General features: G+C 43.7%; 1 protein-coding gene across 1 annotated transcript in view; it reads right to left on the reverse strand.

The window, feature by feature from the left end:
* Window positions 1-25,127, reverse strand: part of LOC126481726 (muscle M-line assembly protein unc-89-like) — a 1,115,867-nt gene that overhangs the window by 917,683 nt on the left and 173,057 nt on the right. Inside the window, exons 7-10 of the mRNA XM_050105679.1 lie at window positions 23,105-23,287; window positions 15,855-16,052; window positions 10,900-11,036; window positions 5,386-5,541 (exon numbers count right to left, since the gene is read on the reverse strand). Coding sequence (XP_049961636.1) covers window positions 5,386-5,541; window positions 10,900-11,036; window positions 15,855-16,052; window positions 23,105-23,287 — 674 coding nt within the window. The remainder of the gene's footprint in view (window positions 1-5,385; window positions 5,542-10,899; window positions 11,037-15,854; window positions 16,053-23,104; window positions 23,288-25,127) is intronic.

Here is a 25,127-nt window from a genome sequence, read left to right on the forward strand (position 1 = left end):
GTCGAATGGGAGATGGACAGCCGAAAGTAATTAAAAGAATTACCGAAGGCTGTCCTCAATGGTCGATCTGCAGCCTCATCTTCTGGGACATAACAATCGAACCCATCCTACAACTTCTGCATAGGGATGGCAGGTCAGACGGAATTGACGCCTACGCAGATGACCTATTGGTTTTACCAACTGCAGACGACAGAGCCCAGTTAGAAGAGGAAGCCAGTGGAATACTACAGACAATTACACAATGGTGTCACAACAATAAACTCAGGATAGCCGAAAACAAAACAACAGACGGATTACTGAAAGGATCACTCCAAAGGAATGCATCTGTTGAAATTAGGGACGCAAACATCAAACGAGCACACGTTACGCCTTACCTTGGGGTACACTTAGATGAAAAATCGAATATCCACGAACACATTAACAACAGAGGAAGCACAAAAAAATACTACACAAACTGTTGAGGTTAAACTCAAAACAGTACAGACTAGCAGCCATACGGACATACCACTGTGCACTCTTCGAATCAGTACTTAGATTCGCAGCTGGCACGTGGACACACAGACTGAACCTGGTCACCAACAAAGAATCCGTCAGACGAGTGCAGAGAACTGTCCTGCCTAGGCTACCTGGAGCCTTCGTTACCACCTCAGTGGATGCACTGTGTGTGGTGCTCGGAATATGCCCCATAGATATCACTATCACATACAGAGCTGCTAGGTGCTGGTTAATGATGGGGAGACTAGATAACGTACACACAATAACTGGTGAACCGATGGAGACGATACGTCACCTTGAAAGTTGGCGTTTGGATACATGGCAAGGTCAGTGGGGTGTAAGCGATAACGGACGTAGACTCCACGACTTCCTCCCTGACATAAAAGAGCGGTTGAGAATGAAACATATCGATCTCAGCCGCGGTATGGTACATTTCTTAACCGGACACGGACCTTATCCCACACACTTAAACCGCGTGAGGCAAAAATGGTTCAAATGGCTCTGAGCACTATGGGACTCAACTGCTGAGGTCATTAGTCCCCTATAACTTAGAACTAGGTAAACCTAACTAACCTAAGGACATCACAAACATCCATGCCCGAGGCAGGATTCGAACCTGCGACCGTAGCGGTCTTGCGGTTCCAGACTGCAGCGCCTTTAACCGCACGGCCACTTCGGCCGGCCGCGTGTGGCAGACACCTACAGGCACATGAGGGGGAATAAGGTTCCCCAGAACACACTGTCTTTTTCTGCGGGCAATACGCGAACAGTAGACATACACTACACTTAGACTACACAGAAACAGACATATAGATATACACACAGCAATAAGAGACGAAGAACAATGGGCAGAAGTAAGCGTATTTTGACTAACAGTATTTCAAAAACAACACATGAAGAGCACCTGCGGACATGGCATAACAGACATGCCTACGTGCAACATAACAACAATCGCCAGAGGGTGGACAGCGATGCCCACAGTGACAGCCAAAACAGTGACAATCAGAAGGAGGAAGACGAGATGTCACAGTAAATAAGCATAAGGTACTGGCGATCTAGCCAAGAAATCACCAAGTGCGGTAACACTGATGGGCACCTAAAGTTAATACATAGGATTAGTAATAAATAGGATTAGCAATACTATTTGTCTAGTAGTAACCATTTGTGTGTGTGTGTGTGTGTGTGAGAGAGAGAGAGAGAGAGAGAGAGAGAGAGAGTGGCTGGCAGTCAACAGCTCGAAGAAACCATTCCGAGGTATTCACCGTCAGTCACAATCGGTGATGGTACGAACAAATCTCCCCTCTATCCTGTCATCTTATTATATTCTTCTTAAGAAAATTTATTTATATTTCAACATTAAATTATTCTTATTTTGGAAGGCATTATTCTTTATAAATGTTGTACATAAAACAAAAGAAAAGAAAACTACAAAAAAATAAAAAACGATTCTTCATATATTTGTCTTAGTATTTTGCATCTGATACAATCTACTAGAACTCAGTTCATTTTCTTACCTGTATCATGGTTCTTTGATAGTATGTGTTCTCCTGAGTTTGTTATTTGTTGTTTAATATAATGTGCGTGAGTGATTGTAGCCATACATTTTCATATGTTCATATAAGTTACAAAATCAGAAATTTGTTGTTCTACTGCGAAATGTAATAAAGATATTTCGAGAGCAAACTGTTGTGATCAGCCAGCACCAATTAACTCATGTGTAAATTTAAGTTTTGGTTTATTTTAGTAAATGATGAAGTCACATTTATCAAGTAAAATTACCAGCAGCTTCCATTTCCACATTCCCACGCTTTCTGCCGTTTCAGCGCTGCGTGTCAAATAAAGTGAAGCTCCCATAAGGGGCGGAGGAAACGAAATTATACTCATTGTACTATACTCATGATGGTATGGGATGTTATTTCAGTGACACAAAATCGAGTAATTTGGCAGCACGAGCCCGCTTATCAGGATAGCGTCCTGCCCCATCTGCCTGAATGCATGCACTGATTTGTGTGGGAAGAGTGCCACATAGGCGTTGTATCCTTTCCTGAGGCAAGTTGCCCCGCAGCAGGTCCTCGATATCGCGTATAGTGTCACTGTAACGGGGGTGACATCAGAGCTGGTCACAAACACCTCCTATCGGGGAAAGCTCTTGGGAACTCGATGGCCACGGAAGTCCCTCAACGTGACAGAGACAAGTGCCATGTGTGGACGAGCATTATCCACTTGAAAATTATTACGATGATACTGCCACACGAGACGTGACGTAGAAGGACACAAGATGTCCACGATATACCGTTGTGCCCGCAGAGTTCCACTAGTCACTATGAACCACAACCTGAAGTCATGCCCTACGGCTGTCGCACCACGAGCTAATCGGCCAGTATTAACACCACTGTGCCAGTCGAAAACACTGGAAGAGTGGGGCCTTCGCTCATGTCGCTACTACACTTGCCGGTGATGGTCATCCAGAGTACTGCAGAGCCTCCCTTCGTCACTGAACACAATGTGACGTCACTCGTCAGTGGTCCACGCTTCCCGGTCGCGGCACTGCTCCAGACACAGCTGTTTGTCGCGTTGTGTGTGAGCGGCAGCCTTCGCTTCGGGCGCTCATTCTCTAGTTCCATTACTGCCACTCTCCAATCAATGGTGCGGGATGACACAGTGGAATCTGTTACCTGTTTTCGAATGCTACTCACAGATATGAAGGGATTTCGATGTGTTTGGTGCACAATAAGCCGATTCCCCGTTGTGATGGTCAGATGTGCTCGATCGGAACCTTGAGAACGAGAAAACCTGCCGTCACTTCTCATGCAGTCCAACATCATGCCTCTGTTGCTTACAAATACCCAACAAATCTGGATATCGCACGACTGGACCAGCTGGCCAAATGGAGATCCACAACGACCTCCCTTTCAAACTGTGTCAAGTGCTGATAATGCTGCTTCATACAAACATGAGGCACCCCTGTGTCATTCACAAGGGTCACTTAACATCTGAAGCCGTTCACACCCCTTACGTACCCTGCCACACCCGGTAACAACACTATTCTCTTAGACAGTATTCTATTAGAATACTGCTGCGCGTTGTGGGATCCTTACCAGATAGGACTGACGGAGAACATCGAAAAAGTTCAAAGAAGGCAGCACGTTTCGTATTATCGCGAAATATAGGAGACAGTGTGTCACTGAAATGATACAGGATTTGGGCTAGACATCATTAAAAGAAAGGCGTTTTTCGTTGCGACGGCATCTTCTCACGAAATTCCAGTCACCAACTTTCTCCTCCGAATGCGAAAATATTTTGTTGACACCGACCTACATAGGGAGAAACGATCACCACGATAAAATAATGGAAATCAGAGCTCGTACGGAAAGGTCTTCGTTCTTTCTGCCCGCTATACGTCATTGCAATAATACAGAATTGTGAAGGTGGTTCGATGAACCCTCTGCCAGGCACTTAAATGTGATTTGCAGAGTATCCCTGTAGATGTAGACGTAGATGAAAACGCGAACAACACTAATGCACTGTTGTCCCGTTCTACCTGCCACAGACATTTGCACCTCTGATCGTTTACATGCCCACTGATGTTGTGTCCGTGTACGGAATTATCCGACCATATCTTCTGGATGCTTCACTTTTTTTGTCAGACAGTATATTTATTGTGCATCTTTTCTTTTGATGTAAGACGCTTACGTCCCCAACGATATTACCCTTTGTCGCAACGACTGTAACTCACTGAAACAGAGATCCTTTGAACTTACAGGAACGACGTCGTTCCACGGAATTACATCCGTCTTTTAATTGTGTAGATTGACAGCACATCTGTGATATGGGAAAAAGATCCTTAGCGAAATAAATTTCATAATTACGGTTGTGCTCAGCAACCGTGGCAGGACCCATCTACAGAATGATTATTAATGCCGTGACGATTTCATAACATTATATTTTACCAGCATTAAACGTAAAGTAAATAGACGATGCTACCGTCTCCTCAGAAGCCAAAGTTACAAGATTCAGTGTTGGTACTTCATGTGTAATATGAATCGAAATGTGTAGGCTGTTGAAGAGCACGACAATGTTAAGAAATTCATCGTAAAATATGACTGCTTGAAAACGAGCGAAGCGACATCACTCCTATCATTAAAATTTATTTTCATCCATTCGTTAAGTCATTCATTGCATTCCACAGAGCCCATGAAGAAAGCGAACCTGTAGAACGTGTAACGAGTGACGATATATACGAGGACTACTTTTACCGAGATATCATTTTTCGCGAAATTAAAAACACAGTGGAATCCAAAACGGTTTTATTAGCAACATTTAGGTACACTTTGCAAATATGTCTCTACACAGTCGCGTCTCTGATTTAGATATTTGTCGTAGCCTTCCACCAACTTTCCAATACCGCTGTCAATTCTCTGCGCTGGTTTACACCTACTTGTCTGTGCCTTAATGCTGTCCTCATAGCCAGTGGTTCGTGCGAGCAAAGGCATGACAATCACAGGGAGCCAGGTCTTGGCTGTATGGCTGATATGAAACACTACCCATCGAAATCGCACAGACTGTGTCGCCTGGCCACCAAGCGCTGTTCCATAACAATTTCATTCACAGTTCCAGTTTTATGGCTCCCTCCGTGTATAGCGATTATACGACTATGACGTGTGGGGCCGAAGATGACATCAGTGTAATGCCGAAACTCGTACCATATAAGAAGTTCATAAAATAAATTCCTACAATACATACGGCTGTTGGTAAATTATTGCATCAAGAGATACATGCCAGCAGTCGCCCCACGGTCCATAATGGATCAACGAAGATTTTTAAGTTGTAGTTGCCTTTCCAGAGCAGAAACCAAGAGATAGATATAATATTATACTTCTCGGGCCTCACCTTGCATTCCAGATTGACGGCGCCCTCTTCGGATAATATGGCCCTCAGACATTCGAGGAAGCGCGGCTTCTTGTAGTGTTTCGGAATTACCAGCTTCAGGAAACAGGACGTTACGCTGTGCCCGAAGTCGTTCGATGCGACGCACTTCCACTCAGCCTGGAACAGGAAAGAAGTTTGAAAGAAACAGCACACTTAAGTCTCTAAATTTCGATCAACAGTTCACAGTTGAGTCCTGCAGCTCTATGAATACACCTACGATATGTTAAGAGCTATATGCCTGTCCACTGAGTTAATAAGCAACTGTCACCTGAGTCAGTATTGTTCAAAAATGGCTCTGAGCACTATGGGACTTAACTTCTGAGATCATCAGTCCCCTAGAACTACTTAAACCTAACTAACCTAAGGATATCACACACATCCATGCCCGAGGCAGGATTCGAACTGCTGTAGCGTCTGGAACCGCTCGGCCATATCGGCCGGCTCAGTACTGTTGCTCAGCTGTTTACGGCATTCAGGTTGAGTATCATACATTCACTAATTGATTTGGGGAGGGGTCTAGACAGCGAGGTCATCGGTCCCACCTGATTAGGGAAGGACGGGCAAGGAAGTCGACCGTGCCCTTTCAAAGGAACCATCCCGGAATTTGACTGAAGCGATTTAGGGAAATCATGAATAACCCAAATCAGGGTGGACGGAGGCGGATTTGAACCGTCGTCCTCCCGGACGTGAGTCCAGTGTGCTAGCCATTGCACCACCTCGATCCGTACATTCGCTAAGACTGTTTCATAGATACTGCCTTTGTAAGACAAAAGATCAATATTTCAATGCGTAGTTAAGTCACAGGTGACAGTAGGCCTATTTGAATTTATTTAAGATTATCTTTTCTCTTATAGCGAATTTAAAAGACTCGCTGAGTTAACTATAACTTTTATTTACTTCTTTTTCTTGCATCAAAAACCATTCTTAAAAAATAAACAGAGCACTTTTAGGAAATGCACTGCCAAATTAAAGTGAAAAGTGAACGAAAAATAGCAATAACGACATAAGGTTCAAAATGGTTCAAATGGTTCTGAGCACTATGGGACTCAACTGGTGAGGTCATTAGTCCCCTAGAACTTAGAACTAGTTAAACCTAACTAACCTAAGGACATCACAAACATCCATGCCCGAGGCAGGATTCGAACCTGCGACTGTAGCGGTCTTGCGGTTCCAGACTGCAGCGCCTTTAACCGCACGGCCACTTCGGCCGGCAACGACATAAGGGATGTATAGATCTACAGCATATTTTAGAGAAAGAGTCTTTTGAGTTTACATTGTAGAATCCTTGTACGACAGCTCTTCATATCAAAAAAGTGACAAATTTGTAAAATGTTGTTCGGTGGAGTGAAAAGATAGATGATAAACTCAACGGGCGTCTAAACAGCGCCTGACATAATACCGTGGCTTGAGACCCGATGATACATACAGTGAAGGAACTGATGGAGACTGATGCTGGCGTTTCATAAGAAGCGGCTTCTGACATCGCGTTGATGTTTACCTGACTTAGAGTAATAGGCAAACTTAATTTGTGTACCTACCCTCATACCTTTGATCTTGAAAATAGGGACCGAAGCGGGCAATGAGAGCGTGTATGAACTAGCTCAGCAATAGTCTAAGAAGGCCTCCACTTTTAAGATAAGAATGAAGACCGAAGGATGGAACAGAGGTACTAAGGAAAGATGTCTACAATTCCAAGCAAATACAAAAAATTATATACTAGTAATATAATCTGCAGAAGTCTGGCATGGGAAAGTTTTGAACGCTCGGTTCCGCAAGGTCCTTGACATACAATAAGAAAAAAAATTGTAGAGGGGTGACTTTGCGGTTTTACCTTTTAAACTATGGACACGCTTCACTCTAGAAAAATTTTGAAAACAACTTATAACATCGTTATAAGTGATTCGAATGCATGAAGACTATGTTGATGGAAAGTAGGAAGGAGACATACGCAACAGAAAGTTTCGAAGACATCAGCAAACAGAACAGCGTGACATAGAACTTATAAAGTGATCACAAAAGATCCTACAACGCTTCAGAGATCCGATGCTTACACGACACGACATGTGTCAGGAGCCCAAGACTCTGCTTAAATGTCATTGCGAAAGATGCAGCAACGCCAAAGTGACTCCTTTGCCAAACCAGCCTTCTTCTAGGTTTTGAACGTTTTCTGTTTCTGCTCACAACACTCTAGATACACTTGGTTTACAGCAGATATCCGAAACTATTCTAAAATACAAACGAATCTACTCCTAAAATATGTGGACATTCTTCAGCTGCGGGGTGTTCTTATTCTTTTATCATCGACATCAACATCAGAATCATGGAACTGCCGAGTGGAACATTTCAACATGGCGCAGGGTGAACTCCATCTGCATATGCTGTTGCATGAAAGTCAATACGGAGAAGGAGAGAGGCCAGTAAATGCTTGGCGAAAACCATGAAATTTTTGTCCATGTCGCGTTTTATTATCGTTCTCCAACACCTGCCTGCCCGTCCAGGTTGCCAATGGACGGTGACTGGTGGAAACTGACTGCTTTGTCCGCAACACTGTGTCTACTCAGCACTAAAGCGACAGTTAGGCTGCTCCTTTATTAAGATTTTGCCTCCATCAGTTAACTTTGAAGGAGGGGATCGTTACAGCCAACCACATATGTAGACGCTTTGAAAGGACGGTGGTCACTGAGGCTAACCACACATTTTTTCTCAGTTTACCGCTGAGGGGCTGTAGTTCTCTCAACTAACCAACTAAGTACTGTTGACTAAAGTTTCAGTAGATGGCAGGAGAATCACAGTGCAGCACTTCTGCCGCGTATTTATGACACGAGCAGATGTTTCATGGATTGTTGGTGTTGTTTGTGGAAGTGTCGTGCATTCCTGTTCAAAATGGTTCAAATGTCTCTGAGCACTATGGGACTTAACTTCTGAGGTCATCAGTCGCCTAGAACTTAGAAATAATTAAACCTAACAAACCCAAGGACATCACACACATCCATGCCCGAGGCAGGATTCGAACCTGCGACCGTAGCGGTCGCTCGGCTCCAGACTGTATCGCCTAGAACCGCACGGCCAATCCGGCCGGCTGCATTTCTGTCTGTATCTCTTCTTTATACGCCAATTTTTGGTAAGTAATTGTCTACATTTATGTGCTGTCCTTCCATAAATCTCCAAGTAATATTACTTTTTATTCGAATAGAATTTTGCATACTTCACAGACGAATTTCTGTCTGGATAGTGGCGCTAACCACCGCCCTTCTTCTCCATCGAGTGAGTTTCTCCAAAAAAGAATGACAGAGGAAATCGAATATTAGTTTATGAAATTCCTTCTATTGACGACAGTGTTGACAGCGATGAAAGTGATGACAATGACCCGGCATTCTGTACAGATTGTGAAAGTTCTAAACGTGTTTACAGTTGTGCGTCGAGCATTAGTGATTCTGAGGATAACAGCGAACGTGATGAAACAAGTGAAAACAATGCGGTGCCACTCGCAATTCCATCAACAAGTCGCTGGAGCCGACAAACAAATGTTGACCAAGTTCCATTATCTGCTGGAGAAGATGGCGCGAACAAACTGAACCTAAAGCCAGTTGCATTATGTTCCGAGTTTTTGTTGAAATATTTGTAAATCGCGTAGTTTTTCAAACCAGTTCGTATGCAACACAGACAGGCAAATCTTTCGTCCGCAGCAACGAATATGAAATATTAACTTTTATCGGAATAAATCTTTACATGGGAATCACTAAAAAACACATCTGCAGAGATAACGGCAGTACTCATACAGACCTTCTTGGAAGTTATATATCGAAGCTAACGCCAGTAAAAAGACAGATAGAGTCGACTTACGACGAAATATACAAACTGCGTACGTTACTACATCATTTGAACACGAAATTTCAAGACTGCTATACAAAACATCACAATCTATCTATGGACGAAGCAATAGTTAAATTGAAAGGCAGATCATTTCGCAAACAGTACGTGAGAGACAAACGTATTACAAGAGGGTAAAAAGTGTGGATGTTATGTGACAATCATCATACAACTACAAATTTTATATTTATACAGGAAAAGTTTCACAGTCTGCCGTATTAGGTTTAGAACTGAATGTGGTTTTAAACTGAACCAGTGACCTTCATTATTCATATGGAAAATTATTTTATAATGTATGATCTCTTCAAGAACCTAAAGTCCAGTGATCTGTACGCTTGTGAAACAATAAATCCCAGAAGGAAAAACATGCCAAAACTCAAGGAGGAAAAGAAACTTGAGAGAAAGGAATTCAGTTACAGGATAAGCAATAATGGAGTAGATATATGTAGATAGAAGGATAACGGGGCAGTAAATGTGATTTCTATATGTCATATACTATCAGAAGTGTCCACAGTAAGTCGAAGGATGAATGATGTAACAATAACGAATATCACTAGCCCTCTCGTGTTGAATGATTACAATTCCCGGATGAAGTATGTGGATAATTTTGATCGACTGAAGTCAGACTGTGCTACAGACAGGAGAAGCAAGAAATGTTAGCTGAGACTGCCCTTTCACTTAGTAGATTGCTGAGTAACAAATGCATTCATTATGCACAAGGAGACGGAAATGGAACAGTTCTCCAATAAAGACTTTCGTCGAGAGGTGTACAACAGTTCGTTGGCTTCAAAAATAGTTTCACAGGCTGCTGCTTCATCCTCTGTACATAACAATAAGTTATCTCAGATCAAGGCACGCAAGGCATACGCAGACGAAAGTATTTGCCACAAAAGTAGTAAACCTCAGTCCATTCACAGATCATCTATAAGATGTGTAATATGGAGTTCAAGAAAAACCCTGGTCGGAACAGTGTGGATGTGTTCAGTGGAAGTAGCTTTGTGCCTCACACCGGCAAGAACTGTTTCAAGAGATGCCGCGAAAATTAAAAGAATGGTACACCAAAGTTGAACCACCAACTATAGAACTTGTATATTGTAATGGGGTGAAGGTTAGCTGCGATGACCACATTTAATGTTAAAATTTTGTTGTTGTTAAGTTGAATATTTACAAACCTATTGTAGAAAACATATCACCATAATAAAACTGAAGTGTTAAAAGTGGATCAAATTTTAAATACGTAAATTATTGTTCATGGCCCTTTGGGGTGAATTCTTATGGCATTTCGCTGCCGCTCAAACAGTAAAGAGTAGCTGTAGCCCTATGATGAGCAGCTGGCAAAATTGAAGCTGTGAGGGCGGCTCCTGAGTCGAGCTTGGGTAGCACAGTCGGTAGAACACGTGACACCGAAGAGTGAAGGTCCCGAGTTCGAGTCTCTTTCCGGCCCACAGTTTTAATCTGACAGTAAGTTTCATAAGAATATAATGATTGAAAATATTGTTTTTGTAAACGTTTACTCGTGGCATGCTGTGCAGGAGTAACTAAATGTTAAAAAAGCTTTGGCGTTTATCGAGACTGCCTCCAAATTGTCGGAGGAAGCTGCCATACCTGGTCGACGATCTCGAGTCGCTTGACATCGAGGTTGACGGTGCCCAGCGTCTCTGTGATGATCTCGTATCGGTCGGAATCCGCCACCAGGTCGTCGTCGCGGTACCACGTGACCACTGGCTCCGGAGATACAGTGACTGCAACAAAATAACCGTGAATGTAACTTTCAAGTTTCTTGCAGCCTCCACGCTTACTTGTCAGTGTTGTCTACGCGTCATTGATATAGTTTCCGAGCTTGTGTTTGTGAAAACTGTGACTCCTGAAACAAGCAGGGGTATGCGCATTCAAAATCGTTAGATTTAGAGAGCTACGATGACCTACTTCGGCTGAGTAGCAACGTCTGTACAGACATGTTGGACGTGGATGTTGTAAAGGACGACAGAGAAGCATTATACGAATTATACGCTAGCGTACTGTGAGAAGCTCTCATTGATTCAAAAGGCACCATATTGAGATCAAAGAAAGACACTTAAGAAGCCTCCTCGAAAAGTATGCAGATTCATAAACAACGGTTATATGCTCACAAATTCTTCGTTCTAAAGGTAACGTAAATGGAACATGTGACGTTGGGACAACTTAAAGGGGAAAGATAGAAACCGTAAATGATTATTATTAATAAAAACACAGATGTTTCTAACAACAATGAATGAAGAGTTTCTACGGAAACCTGACATAATCAAGATTGCAAGGCTACGGGAAATGCACTTCTTTCAACAACGGATGATGGGCAGTTTAATCCAGTCTTTGTTATTGTGGGTGATCAGGTGAATGTGTGGAATATGTCTGTACATTCATTCGCACACACATCACGCAATTGTATTTTGTCAGTGTACGGAGATCGCATTCAGGAGAAGTCACAAATTTAAGTACAGACAAATTGGAATTTTCGCCTCTCACTTGATAGCAATATCAATACAGTCGACACAGTTCCATAGGCAGATCAGCGCTCCAATAAACGCCATTACAGGGTGGGGAGGTGAAACTACTCCAATTAATAGAGCTGATGGCAGACTTTGATTTGGGGACGAAATAACCTGACAGTCTGGGGGGGGGGGGGGGGGGATAAATAAACTTTCAATTCATGTAGCTGTATCTTCCAAAAATTATTTCGTGCTGTCCCCCCAAACGTGGTAAACTTTCCGGATCGAAGCCAACACCAAATACAGACCCCCATCAATAAAATTAAAGACAGCCTACTACGTTTCTCAAATTATTAATAATGAAGAAAGTAATAAAGATAAAGATCTGCTCTTCGACCATGTTGTAGTCTTCAGTGTGAAGACTGTTTTGATACAACTCTACACCCTAGTCTACCCTGTGTAAGCCTTTTCTTCTCTGCATGAGTGCTGAAACACTAAATCTGTTTGAAACTACATGCTGTGGTCAAACCTTGGTCTCCGTCTATAATTTTAACCTCCCCCCCCTCCCCAAATTAATTTTTATCCCGATTCGATTCAGTGCTGCCTCATTAGTTATCCGATCTACGCATATGATCCTCAGGATTATTTTGCAGCCCCACATTCCTTTGTTACTTAGTTAGTTACATATTCCACAGATAAGTTGAACTATTTCTTTATCATAATTATGTATAACGAGTCAGTTTACAGGATATTTATACACTGATTGAAACACAGTTTTACTATTAATGAATGCGTTACTTTACTCACGCAACTACATTTAAAAACAAGTCTTTTTTCAGGCTGCCAGTTTCTAAACAGAAATTCGTCCATGGAATACAAAGAGTTGCCCAGGATAAATGATTTTACGTTAGATTTAAAAATTACGTTGCTACCTACTGTCAGATATTTTATGGTATTGTGAAATTCGGCAAAAGCCTCTAGTTGTAAAGTATTGAACTGATTTCTAAGCCACTGGCTGCATTAATAATGGATAATAAAGGTCATTTTTTCCTCTAGTTCTGTAGGTATGGACATCATTGTTCTTCTTAAATTGTGATGGCTTATTTATGACGAACTTCACTAGCGAATAACCTGTATTGTGATGGTGTCTCCATGACGACCGCAGCTGAACATCACATATTATTGTTATTGTTCGCTTTTGTGCAACCACTGCTATCTTTCTAATTAGTGGTTATCCCAAAAAAATTATTCCTTAAGATATTATTGAGTAGAAATATGCTAAATATGTCAGGAGGCTTAACTTAATTCTTTGGCAAGCTCAATAATTTGCTTCTTCCAGTTCAATTATGTGTCAATATTTACACCCAAAAATTGGAGCATTCTACTATAATTACTGACTTCTGTTCACGTGCTACATTCGTTGTTGGTATAACTCTTTTTGTCGTACAGAACTAAATATAATGTGTTTTCTCAAAATTTAGGACGAGGCCATTTTCAGAGACCACTTAATCATTCTTTGAATAATATCATTAACAATCTCTTCTGCAAATTTCTCTCTAATGGGCTTTGTTATAACACTAATATCGTCCAAAAACGTGCCAATCTGATTGTTGAATGTTAAGTGTAAGGTTATTCACATATATAAGGAATAGGAGGGGATTCAAAATTAAACAGTCGTGGGACTCTCTTTGTGACTGTTTCCCAGTCTCTAAAATTTTCTAACCTTCCAACGTTTTTTTAACTATTTGGCACAAGTTTTTGGATTCTGTTTGTTATGATTCAAACTAGTTGTGTGTAAAGCCATCAGTTCAATAAAACTTGAATTTTTCTAAGTGTGTAACATGATTTGCACAATCAAAGGCCCTAGAAGAATCACAAAAATGCCAAATTTATATATTTTATTATTTTAGGCTAATAATATTTTATGAGTGAATGTATAAGTAGAATTTCAACATCCCTTCTAGAATCCAGACAGAGATTCTGAGTAAATTGTTTCTAAGTAAATGTGAGAATACTCTTGAATTTATTAATTTTTGAAATATTTAGGAAAAAGATGTCTGTAAGGAAAATTGACGATATTTATTTAAGCCTTTCTTATAAACTTTGTTTCGAAAAGGCTTAAAAACTGTGTATATTAATCTCTGGAAAAATTCCCTGTGTCTATGATGATTAACGTGTGGGACATTACCTGTTAATTATAACAACTTTTCCACCAACACCATATTAGCCTCTCTTCTTTTACAATTTTCATAATTATAGTAATTTCAGTGAAGGATGTTGATGGTACTTCTGTTTGAGTAAAGTCTTGTGGAATGCAATTTTTTAATATATTCTCTTGCTACTTCAAATGAGCCATATGATCTACTTGTACTGCTGCTACATATCTTATCTTATAATGCCATTTATACAATTTTTTCTCATCTTCCTACACGAGATTGTAATTTCCTTGATTATGGATGGCTTAATTTTTTAATGGATTTCCGGCTAACGTTTTAGGAAAGATACTTTCAAATATTGACACAAATTTACGATGGAATAATTTGAATTTGACATTAGTATATCTTTCTACGTATACCTGATCCCATACCACTTCTTTTGCTTGTTCGAGGGCTGGAAAGTGCTATATTGTGTATTTCCATCTATTATGGAAGAATATCCGATAGTCTGTTAAGAAATGGATACATATTAATTTTTTCAGTCTGACCACTGCCTATAAAAATGTTATCAATCCATGTCCTACTACGTATCTTGCTGCACACGAGTTGCAAAACTGATTACTGAAATTAGATTTAAGGGCGGAAATAAACTTGTGTGCAACGTTCATCATCTACAGGTCACTTTCGTTACAAGGCTACACTTCAGACAAATGCCTTTAGGAAAGACTTATTAGCTCTCAAATTTATATGAGACGATAACAAATTTTTCTTACTCAGAAAGGCTAAAATGTTCAAACGTTCGAATGTGTGTGAGTTCCCAATGGACCAAACTGCTGAGGTCATCGGTCCCTAGAGTTATGCACTACTTAAACTAACTTAAATTACCTTTTGCCCAGAACAACACACACACCCATGCCCGAGGGAGGACTCGAACGTCCTGTGGGAGGGGCCGCGCAATCCGTGACATGGCGCCTCAGAAAGACTATTTTTGCTGTTACAAGTCTGCGTTTTATAAACTCTCTGCTTCCTGCGTCGACAGTCATTTTAGTTCTCCAACTGCAAAACTCATCTACTACTACTATTATCTCATTTTCCAACCTAATTACCTGAGCATCTACTAAATTAATTCGATTAAATTTCATTGCCCTTGTTTTACTTTTGTTGGTACTTATCTTCAGGTGATTAATACAATAAATTGATAAATAAAAACATTAAAAGATGTTAAATGATTTCTTAAGGATACGACCGGTGTTGATAATGTTGTTGTGCTGCAGAAGATGTTGATATTGATCACAGCTCCTATTACTCAAAATGACTGTCACAATCGCATTATTTATTTCGTCGCCAATTGGTTTCAACCCGCGATGGAGTCATAGTTACCAACCGTGCACAGGCAAGGTGACGACTCCAGCGAGCGACCAAATGGTGTAAACTGCCCTGAAGATGACCCCATCGCGGGTTGAAACCGGTTGACGACGAAATAAATAATGCGATTGTCACTATAATTTTGAATAATTGATTGTAAGTAAACCAATCGCTGTTATGTCCACACAACTATGTTGTCTAAAAAAAATAGGAGCTGTGGTTCTAATGGAGATAGTCTCTATCTGGGACTAGATGGCCAGCTCCAAGAAGGCGTGGCGATGGAGCCAGACTTTGTGAAGGCAATTGGAAATGGTATTTTAGTTGGAAACGGATGAAGGGGTGCGGACTGAAAAAAATTTACGTGTCATTATTGCGAGATTAAGGGTAGTGCAAAAGGATTAGACAATGTTTTTGGTAGGATACGGAGATGCTGCATGAGAATGGGCAGGAGTGAAATCAAACAAAGGTATCTACATGGGATGAAGTAAACTGGGATTTGTTGTGGGGGCATTCAGGTGAAGTGCGGGATCGGCGGCCAGTGCGGTCGGTCAGAGCAGTGCGCGGCGGCGGGCACCTTGGACGGCGAAGCGGAAGGGCTCGTCGATGCGCGCCTCGCAGCTCTTGAGGCCGCGGATGAAGCGCGGCGCCTGGTTGTGCGACAGCAGCGCCAGCCGCTCCTCGTCGCTGAGCTGGCTCTGGATGTCCTCCACCGTCAGCTCGGCCGTGCTCGTCGCCTCGCCCATGCAGTTGCGCGCGATGCACGAGTAGGAGCCTGCAACAGGCAGCGGCAGGCGTGAGGCTCTGGTCGACAGCGGCGTTCGTCTCTAAAGTAAACCTACAAATAAGATTCCCATGCTCACAAAAATTGGTTCAAATGGCTCTGAGCACTATGGGACTTAACATCTGTGGTCATCAGTCCCCTAGAACTTAGAACTACTTAAACCTATCTAACCTAAGGACATCACACACATCCATGCCCGAGGCAGGATTCGAACCTGCGACCGCAGCAGTCGCGCGGTTCCGGACTGAGCGCCTAGAACCGCTAGACCACCGCGGCCGGCCCCCATGCTCACAACACAAACTTTTTTTCAGTAAAATTTTCACAGCTACGACTTTATCCTAATACTTTATTTGCACTTCACTCTTTTCGGATAGTATGGGGGTCGCCCCCGATACTCAAGCGCTCCTAGTATGGGACATTTATTGTTGCAGTGTAAAGCCAGCGCCGGCACGCCTGTCTGGAATGACAGAGAAGAGAAGGCTGTGAGAAGAGGTCAGCAAGTCGCTCGCTGACCACCTCCATCCATGACGACAACGCGACAGCAGCGGCCCCTAGTTGAAGACGACATAAGCGCCGCTGCCAACTGGTGGCAGCCCCCCGCCCATCTCCCCTCTCTCTACCCCTCCCTCCTTTCTTCCGTTCACCCTCATCTCGCGGCGCCTGCCAGATCCTCCGTTTTGATCATCGTCAGTGAGCCACGTCAGTGTTGTGTTTAGTGGTGTTTTTCCTGTGCGTCGAGAGGTGAGATTTTAGTTCTATGCTGGCCTTGTACCTAGTGTTACTGTCGGTGTTACGTTATGTGCTACGCCATCCGCCGATACTTTTATGCTCCAGTCATACTGTGCCTTGTGTTCTTTAATTGTCCCAGTGTGTGGTTTTTTTGCGTGTGCTACTTTTTTATCTCGATTTTACAGTCGCCCCCTTTTTGTCTATTGTCTTCTACATCTACATCTACATACATACTCCGCAATCCACCGTACGGTGCGTGGCGGAGGGTACTTCGTACCACAACTAGCATCTTCTCTCCCTGTTCCACTCCCAAACAGAACGAGGGAAAAACGACTGCCTATATGCCTCTGTACCAGCCCTAATCACTCTTATCTATCTTTGTGGTCTTTCCGCGAAATGTAAGTTGGCGGCAGTAAAATTGTACTGCAGTCAGCCTCAAATGCTGGTTCTCTAAATTTCCTCAGTAGCGATTCATGAAAAGAACGACTCCTTTCCTCCAGAGACTCCCACCCGAGTTCCTGAAGCATTTCCGTAACACTCGCGTGATGATCAAACCTACCAGTAACAAATCTAGCAGCCCGCCTCTGCATTGCTTCTATGTCCTCCCTCAATCCGACCTGATAGGGAACCAAAACGCTCGAGCAGTACTCAAGAATAGGTCGTATTAGTGTTTTATAAGCGGTCTCCTTCACAGATCAACCACATCTTCCCAAAATTCTACCAATGAACCAAAGACGACGATCCGCTTTCCCCACAACTGCCATTACATGCTTGTCCCACTTCATATCGCTCTGCAATGTTACGCCCAAATATATAATCGACGTGACTGTGTCAAGCGCTACATTACTAATGGAGTATTCAAACATTACGGGATTCTTTTTCCTAATCATCTGCATTAATTTACATTCATCTATATTTAGAGTTAGCTGCCATTCTTTACACCAATCACAAATCCTGACCACGTCATCTTGTATGCTCCTACAGTCACTCAACGACGACACCGCAGCATCATCAGCAAACAGCCGCACATTGCTATCCACCCTATCCAAAAGATCATTTATGTAGATAGGGACACCAGCGGACCTACCATACTTCCCTGGGGCACTCCAGATGGTACCCTCACCTTCGATAAACACTAACCATCTTCCATGATGTTCCCCCTTTTTTATATCTATGTTCACCATGTTTTCTCCTTTGTTATTTTTAAATGTCTTCTATTGTTTGTTCTATGTCTTTCGGATGAAGAGCAGCGCATATGCTGCTGCCAGCCCGCCCCGATGGCGAATTTAAATACAATAAAGGAAAAAAAACCTGGTGGCAGCCCACTTCGACAGCAGCCTCAACGTCAGCCACTTCATTAGCCGACGCATCTAGCCTCTATCATTAGCAGTCTCTGCGTAGCTCAGTTACAGATCAGCAGTCACTGCAGTTCAGTTGACAGAAAACTTTTCTTAGAATCGGTCGCTAGGACCAGAAGAGTTACTTCTGTTTGTCCTGATGAAAACTGATTATTTTGTACACTCCTGGAAATGGAAAAAAGAACACATTGACACAGGTGTGTCAGACCCACCATACTTGGTCCGGACACTGCGAGAGGGCTGTACAAGCAATGATCACACGCACGGCACAGCGGACACACCAGGAACCGCGGTGTTGGCCGTCGAATGGCGCTAGCTGCGCAGCATTTGTGCACCGCCGCCGTCAGTGTCAGCCAGTTTGCCGTGGCATACGGAGCTCCATCGCAGTCTTTAACACTGGTAGCATGCCGCGACAGCGTGGACGTGAACCGTATGTGCAGTTGACGGACTTTGAGCGAGGGCGTATAGTGGGCATGCGGGAGGCCGGGTGGACGTACCGCCGAATTGCTCAACACGTGGGGCGTGAGGTCTCCACAGTACATCGATGTTGTCGCCAGTGGTCGGCGGAAGGTTCACGTGCCCGTCGACCTGGGACCGGACCACAGCGACGCACGGATGCACGCCAAGACCGTAGGATCCTACGCAGTGCCGTAGGGGACCGCACCGCCACTTCCCAGCAAATTAGGGACACTGTTGCTCCTGAGGTATCGGCGAGGACCATTCGCAACCGTCTCCATGAAGCTGGGCTACGGTCCCGCACACCGTTAGGCCGTCTTCCGCTCACGCCCCAACATCGTGCAGCCCGCCTCCAGTGGTGTCGCGACAGGCGTGAATGGAGGGACGAATGGAGACGTGTCGTCTTCAGCGATGAGAGTCGCTTCTGCCTTGGTGCCAATGATGGTCGTATGCGTGTTTGGCGCCGTGCAGGTGAGCGCCACAATCAGGACTGCATACGACCGAGGCACACAGGGCCAACACCCGGCATCATGGTGTGGGCAGCGATCTCCTACACTGGCCGTACACCACTGGTGATCGTCGAGGGGACACTGAATAGTGCACGGTACATCCAAACCGTCATCGAACCCATCGTTCTACCATTCCTAGACCGGCAAGGGAACTTGCTGTTCCAACAGGACAATGCACGTCCGCATGTATCCCGTGCCACCCAACGTGCTCTAGAAGGTGTAAGTCAACTACCCTGGCCAGCAAGATCTCCGGATCTGTCCCCCATTGAGCATGTTTGGGACTGGATGAAGCGTCGTCTCACGCGGTCTGCACGTCCAGCACGAACGCTGGTCCAACTGAGGCGCCAGGTGGAAATGGCATGGCAAACCTTTCCACAGGACTACATCCAGCATCTCTACGATCGTCTCCATGGGAGAATAGCAGCCTGCATTGCTGCGAAAGGTGGATATACACTGTACTAGTGCCGACATTGTGCATGCTCTGTTGCCTGTGTCTATGTGCCTGTGGTTCTGTCAGTGTGATCATGTGATGTATCTGACCCCAGGAATGTGTCAATAAAGTTTCCCCTTCCTGGGACAATGAATTCACGGTGTTCTTATTTCAATTTCCAGGAGTGTATGTCGCCGTTTGCTTGCGACACATCTGTGTAATTGCTCTTGTGGATGATCATGTATAAAGGATTACAAGAATTCTCAGATCAAAGTGATGTATTTGTGCTTGTCTTGTTGTAATTAAACTCATTAATACGAGTTGTTTGATTGTTTGTCTAGCGAACCGAGTATTCAGGATTCCTAGACACATCATTTATAATAATTTTGTCCATTATTTCCGAAGACCAAATTTATTTACAGATCTGTAGCTGATAAAGTATTTATTTTCTATTTGCCAGTACGAGTTTCACAACTACAAGTTATTATTTTACGTAATACAAATAAACAAATATTTTGTAAGTAAAATTCTCCTTCGAAAATAACGGGTAAGATGATCAAAAATGTGCCACAACAGAAGTGCCTGAGGATGGGGCTGCCACCCCAAAAATAGTCGCCAAGAATGAAACAGAAACAAATGAAATAAAAGCTCTTAATTGGAATTGCTATTAAAGAAAGAAAAACGCTTTCATTGGCTATGCATCCTCAAATATATTTTTCCGTTGTAATTAATGAAGGAGATCGCGACAAATATAAACTGCATTTTAAGCAGGTAAAATACAAGAGGAAATCTACTGCTCTCCACGACGCAGCATCAGTGCCAACAAAAGATAATAAAACCTGCACTCTCTAACGTACTCTTTTTGGGGCGTCTCAAGTAAAACAAAATCTAAGTTCTTCAAAAATAAAATTTTCTCCTTTAGTACAAATAACTCAGTTACACTGTCCTCTTGGTAAACTAAATTTATGTGTGGTCTCTACATTTGTATTTTAAGGAGTTCTTTCCAAAACGCTATGTGACACGATATTTTCGTGGTAGTTAATAGCTCCTAGTGCTCATAGTTAGTAATCCAGACGACAGTAATTCCATCGCAAGGTGTTATACATTAGGTAACATTTGCGCTGTCTCCAGTATCCAGTCACGATTTTGTTGAGTGGCGCTCAGAACACTGCACTTCTGCATCTAGTTCTTGTGTTTCTTCAGACTGACTTCATTTCCAACCATTAATTTGTACAAAAGCTTTTCTGCTTCGCGCTTAGTCTGTTACTGTATTACAGGTATCACGTCTACAAATTCTGTTTGCGTTAACTAGCTTACAACTTCTCTCAGATTGTACACCGTTGTCCCTCAAGTGAACAATGTGGAACACACATTTCTGAAATATCGACTTGTTCCTGTTTCCAGAGCAGATGTTTACTATTTCAAGTATCATGTCGACGTTTGTTGACTTTCCATGTCTGATACAGTATGTAGCACGCTGAAAAGTTTCATAAGCAACTGTAATTTTAGGTTCTATACTGTGCGGCGCCGTGTCTCTTTCGTCATTCTCTCTCGTCAATACATAGGACTTTTATTTTTCAGTGGTGCTCTAACTCGAACAAGGTTGCCTTCTTAGCACAAGTACTGGTATATTCTTAAATTATGACTTAAATTATATTCAGGTTATTGATGACGTGTTTCTGTTCATAGATGTAAACGTATGACGTAAAGATATGCTTCTTAATGAGTTACAAGTGATATTATGCATCCATCCTTATTTATGCTCATAGCATCACCATATGAAGCGCTTATTTCAATAGTGGTACAAGTCCATAACCTCCACTTTTCTGTCTATAATGCTTCTGACAGAAATGGTCCAAACAAACAGAAAGAAAGGTTTATCTGTAGCAAGAAGCCATATGCTTGAATATTTCTGGTATTTGAACTACAGATTTTTCAGCGCTCATTTAACTTTAGGACTCTGTATTTCAGAATGAACAAAAGTGGACTTCTACCACTATTGAAATAAGCCCTTCATATATACTCCACAAGCGACTGTACAGCGCATAGCGGAGAGCATTTCGTACCAATATAACTGATTTTCTTTCCTATCCCATTCACATACCGATGGACACAAAGATAATTGTGTGTATGCCTCTGTACATGCACCAGGCTTTCTTATCGCATTCTCATGATCCCTACATAGTCCGTAAATTTACCCAGCAGTGTTTCGCAAGAATAATATCGTCTTTGTTCCAAGGGTTCCAATGTAAGTTCCCTGAGCATTTCTGTTAAATTTTCGTGTGGGCTGTACCGACTTATATCAACGCCTCTCTGAATTCGTTCACTGTCTGCTGTGATGCCTACTTGATGAGGTCTACAAGCACTGGAACATTACCCTAGATTTGCTCACACTAGCGTCTTCTATGTGATTTGCTTTACAGCTGCATTTCATTTTCCCTGAACCCTCCAATAAATCTAAGAAGATGCTCCTCAGGAAGTATTAATCAATCAAATTTTTCTCTACTCCTTTGACTCACCATTTTCAATACTACTCTAAATCAGTGTTTTTTTATTTGGACTACGAGCATTTCGGGGTGAGTGTACATCTGCATCTACACCCAATGGTGTGTGGCGGAGGGCACTTTACGTGCCACTGTCGTTACCTCCCTTTCCTGTTCCAGTCGCGTATGGTTCGCGGGAAGAACGACTGCCGGAAAGCCTCCGTGCACGCTCTAATCTCTCTAATTTTACATTCGTGATCTCCTCGGGAGGTATAAGTAGGGGGGAAGCAATATATTCGATACCTCATCCAGAAACGCACCCTCTCGAAACCTGGACAGCAAGCTACACCGCGATGCAGAGCGCCTCTCTTGCAGAGTCTGCCACTTGAGTTTGCTAAACATCTCCGTAACGCTATCACGCTTACCAAATAACCCTGTGACGAAACGCGCCGCTCTTCTTTGGATCTTCTCTATCTCCTCCGTCAACCCGACCTGTTACGGATCCCACACTGATGAGCAATACTCAAATATAGGTCGAACGAGTGTTTTGTAAGCCACCTCTTTGTTGATGGACTACATTTTCTAAGGACTCTCCTAATGAATCTCAACCTGGTACACGCCTTACCAACAATTAATTTTATATGATCATCCCACCTCAAATCTTTCCGCACGCATACTGCCAGATATTTTACAGAAGTAACTGCTACCAGTGTTTGTTCCGCTATCATACAATCATACAATAAAGGATCCTTCTTTCTATGTATTCGCAATACATTACATTTTTCTGTGTTAAGGGTCAGTTGTAGTTGTTAATACTACTCGTGAATTAATAAGATACCAACTCCGATTGCATAAATGGGCTGCGTTAGAAACGTAACTTGTACCTACAGATTCATGAGGCTAGTGATATGTGGTGATACGTTGTCACTAATTGTTTGCATCCAGATTATAATTGCTTAACCTCCAGCTGAACTAAAGACGTAAAAGGATTAAGCCTGTGATCCGCACTTCTATCGACTGTTGGAGTCGACTCTGCAAACTGCTGCTTCCACATCGCCAGCACACGTCGGCTACAGACCTAGCGAGTTGGTGCCGGTGAGCTGGTAGACGTCGCCCGGCCGCAGCTCCTGGCCGTCCTTGAACCAGCGCAGCTGCGGCGTGGGGAAGCCCACCACCTTGCACTCGAACGACACCAGGCCCTCCTCTGTCAGCACCGCCTTCAGGCTCTCCAGGAACCGCGGCTTCCGGTAGTTCTTCGGGTCTGTCACAAACAGGGAAACAGTGTAACAGATCCTCCTGTAAATAATAAGCATGACATTATCTGCTACCATTACGTTATATCCATGGAATGTATTTAGCTGTGAACAAGTTTCTCATAGGTAGATATTGACATATAATCGCTTCTGCGGGATGTCAGGCTCAAAATGGTACAGAGAAGGCAACTTCTCGTGTGTCTCTACGCAGCTAGCTATAACTAGTGTGGTGCAAGAAATGAAGTGCACTAGACTGTAAGTTATTTAGGGTGAAAATAGTAAACTTATCGCATAAGGCCGCGTCAGTACCCTTTTCAAACAACCATCCTCAAATTTTTCAGCAATTTATGGAAACGAGCAAAAGACTCAGTACAAATGCCAGGACTGAGGTTCTAACCGCTGTCGTACCGAATGCGAGGGTCCCACCATGCTCGGTACTGCCGATGGCCGTAGTGTAGTGTCGTGAAATAGTAAAGAGTTGGAAACGTGGAATATTGTCAAAGTTTCGTTGCCTATGCTGAGAGCCAGAGGCAGTAGCTTAGCCAAGAGGTAAGAGGATTGCACGTGTATGGAATGTGTCGTCACGCAGGGCCAATGGCCTGGTTACACACAACAGGCGATAGAGAATTGCTTAGCACGCAGGATTGTGTTAGACGGAGACTTTCGTAGAGTGCAAGACAGAGGTATAGCGTCAGCTGTACTGCATTTCACAATTTCGCTTAAGTCTGCCGCAACAACACGTAACTCTGTTGCAAGAACACCTAAGGGGCGAGTACGACAGATGAATCAGCAGTATAAGTGCAACGAATGCGGTCATTACAAACGAGCATGACGTCAGGATGTTGCTCATGCTCCCTTTAAATACGCCAGCTTTGATAGCAACACGGCACTCCCAGTTAGATGTGTACTGGACACTGTGTAGCGCTCAGCTAGGTAATCGATATGTTAATCTTTATTAAGGAGATGTTGCAGTAAGGGCGGCCCATCCAGCAGCAGACGTGAGGGGACAGTACCAGCTCTGGTCCTCTCTGCTGCCGCTGTCAATCATCAACCCAGGATTAGGAGACATCTCGGCAGACTGGTTCGCCACCAATGCTGACCACATCAGTGGGCCGTCGTCGAGGTCGTGCGGGGCCTAGGCCCTGTGCATCCGCCGTCACAACCGGCTGAGCCGACGACGCTGGGGGACTGCAGCCCGTTCCGCCCGTCCACCGAGGACGAACCACCGGGAGGAGCAGGGAAGAAGACGGGGTGGGATAGAGTACACTCTGCACTACGAGAACGCTTCTGGTGCCGACAGCGCCGGGACTCCAACCCGGAGCCTCCTGCTGTCCACCGCCGAGCCAGCCGGCCAGTCGGGCGCCGCTAGCCACGCGCGGCCGAAGTACGAAGAAAGGGCATTCCTCCGCCACGTCACAGCACGCGACGCTGCGCTAGCAAGACTGGTGTGGCCCGGAGCTGGTGTCCTCGCTCCGAGTCAGCGAGGACTCGGGGAAGGTCATTGATATCACCGAGCTCAGCCAGCCTGTGTTACGCGGGCCACATTGTACTCAGCAGGAATAAACGTGTTATGAATCAATAATGTTTCTTTGGCATTTCTTGAAGCGTCCACAGTCATTTCCTAGCATCCTGACAACTGGAGAGGTCACCGCTCGGCCTCCAGTCCACCGTAGGCGACCGGGACCACCGGGGCGCCTACGGTAGCAAGGAAGGTACGACAAATGCAGGGAGGAGCTGAGGAAACTCATGTTTCTTTGAACCACTAGTACACGGCGACGAGAGGAGGTATTGACCTTGAATGAACGTCGGCAGACTGCCCACACAATGCAGTTTCGGTCGCTATGGAGC

Source organism: Schistocerca serialis, chromosome 5 (assembly GCF_023864345.2).
Source record: "Schistocerca serialis cubense isolate TAMUIC-IGC-003099 chromosome 5, iqSchSeri2.2, whole genome shotgun sequence".
Lineage (NCBI taxonomy): Eukaryota > Metazoa > Arthropoda > Insecta > Orthoptera > Acrididae > Schistocerca > Schistocerca serialis.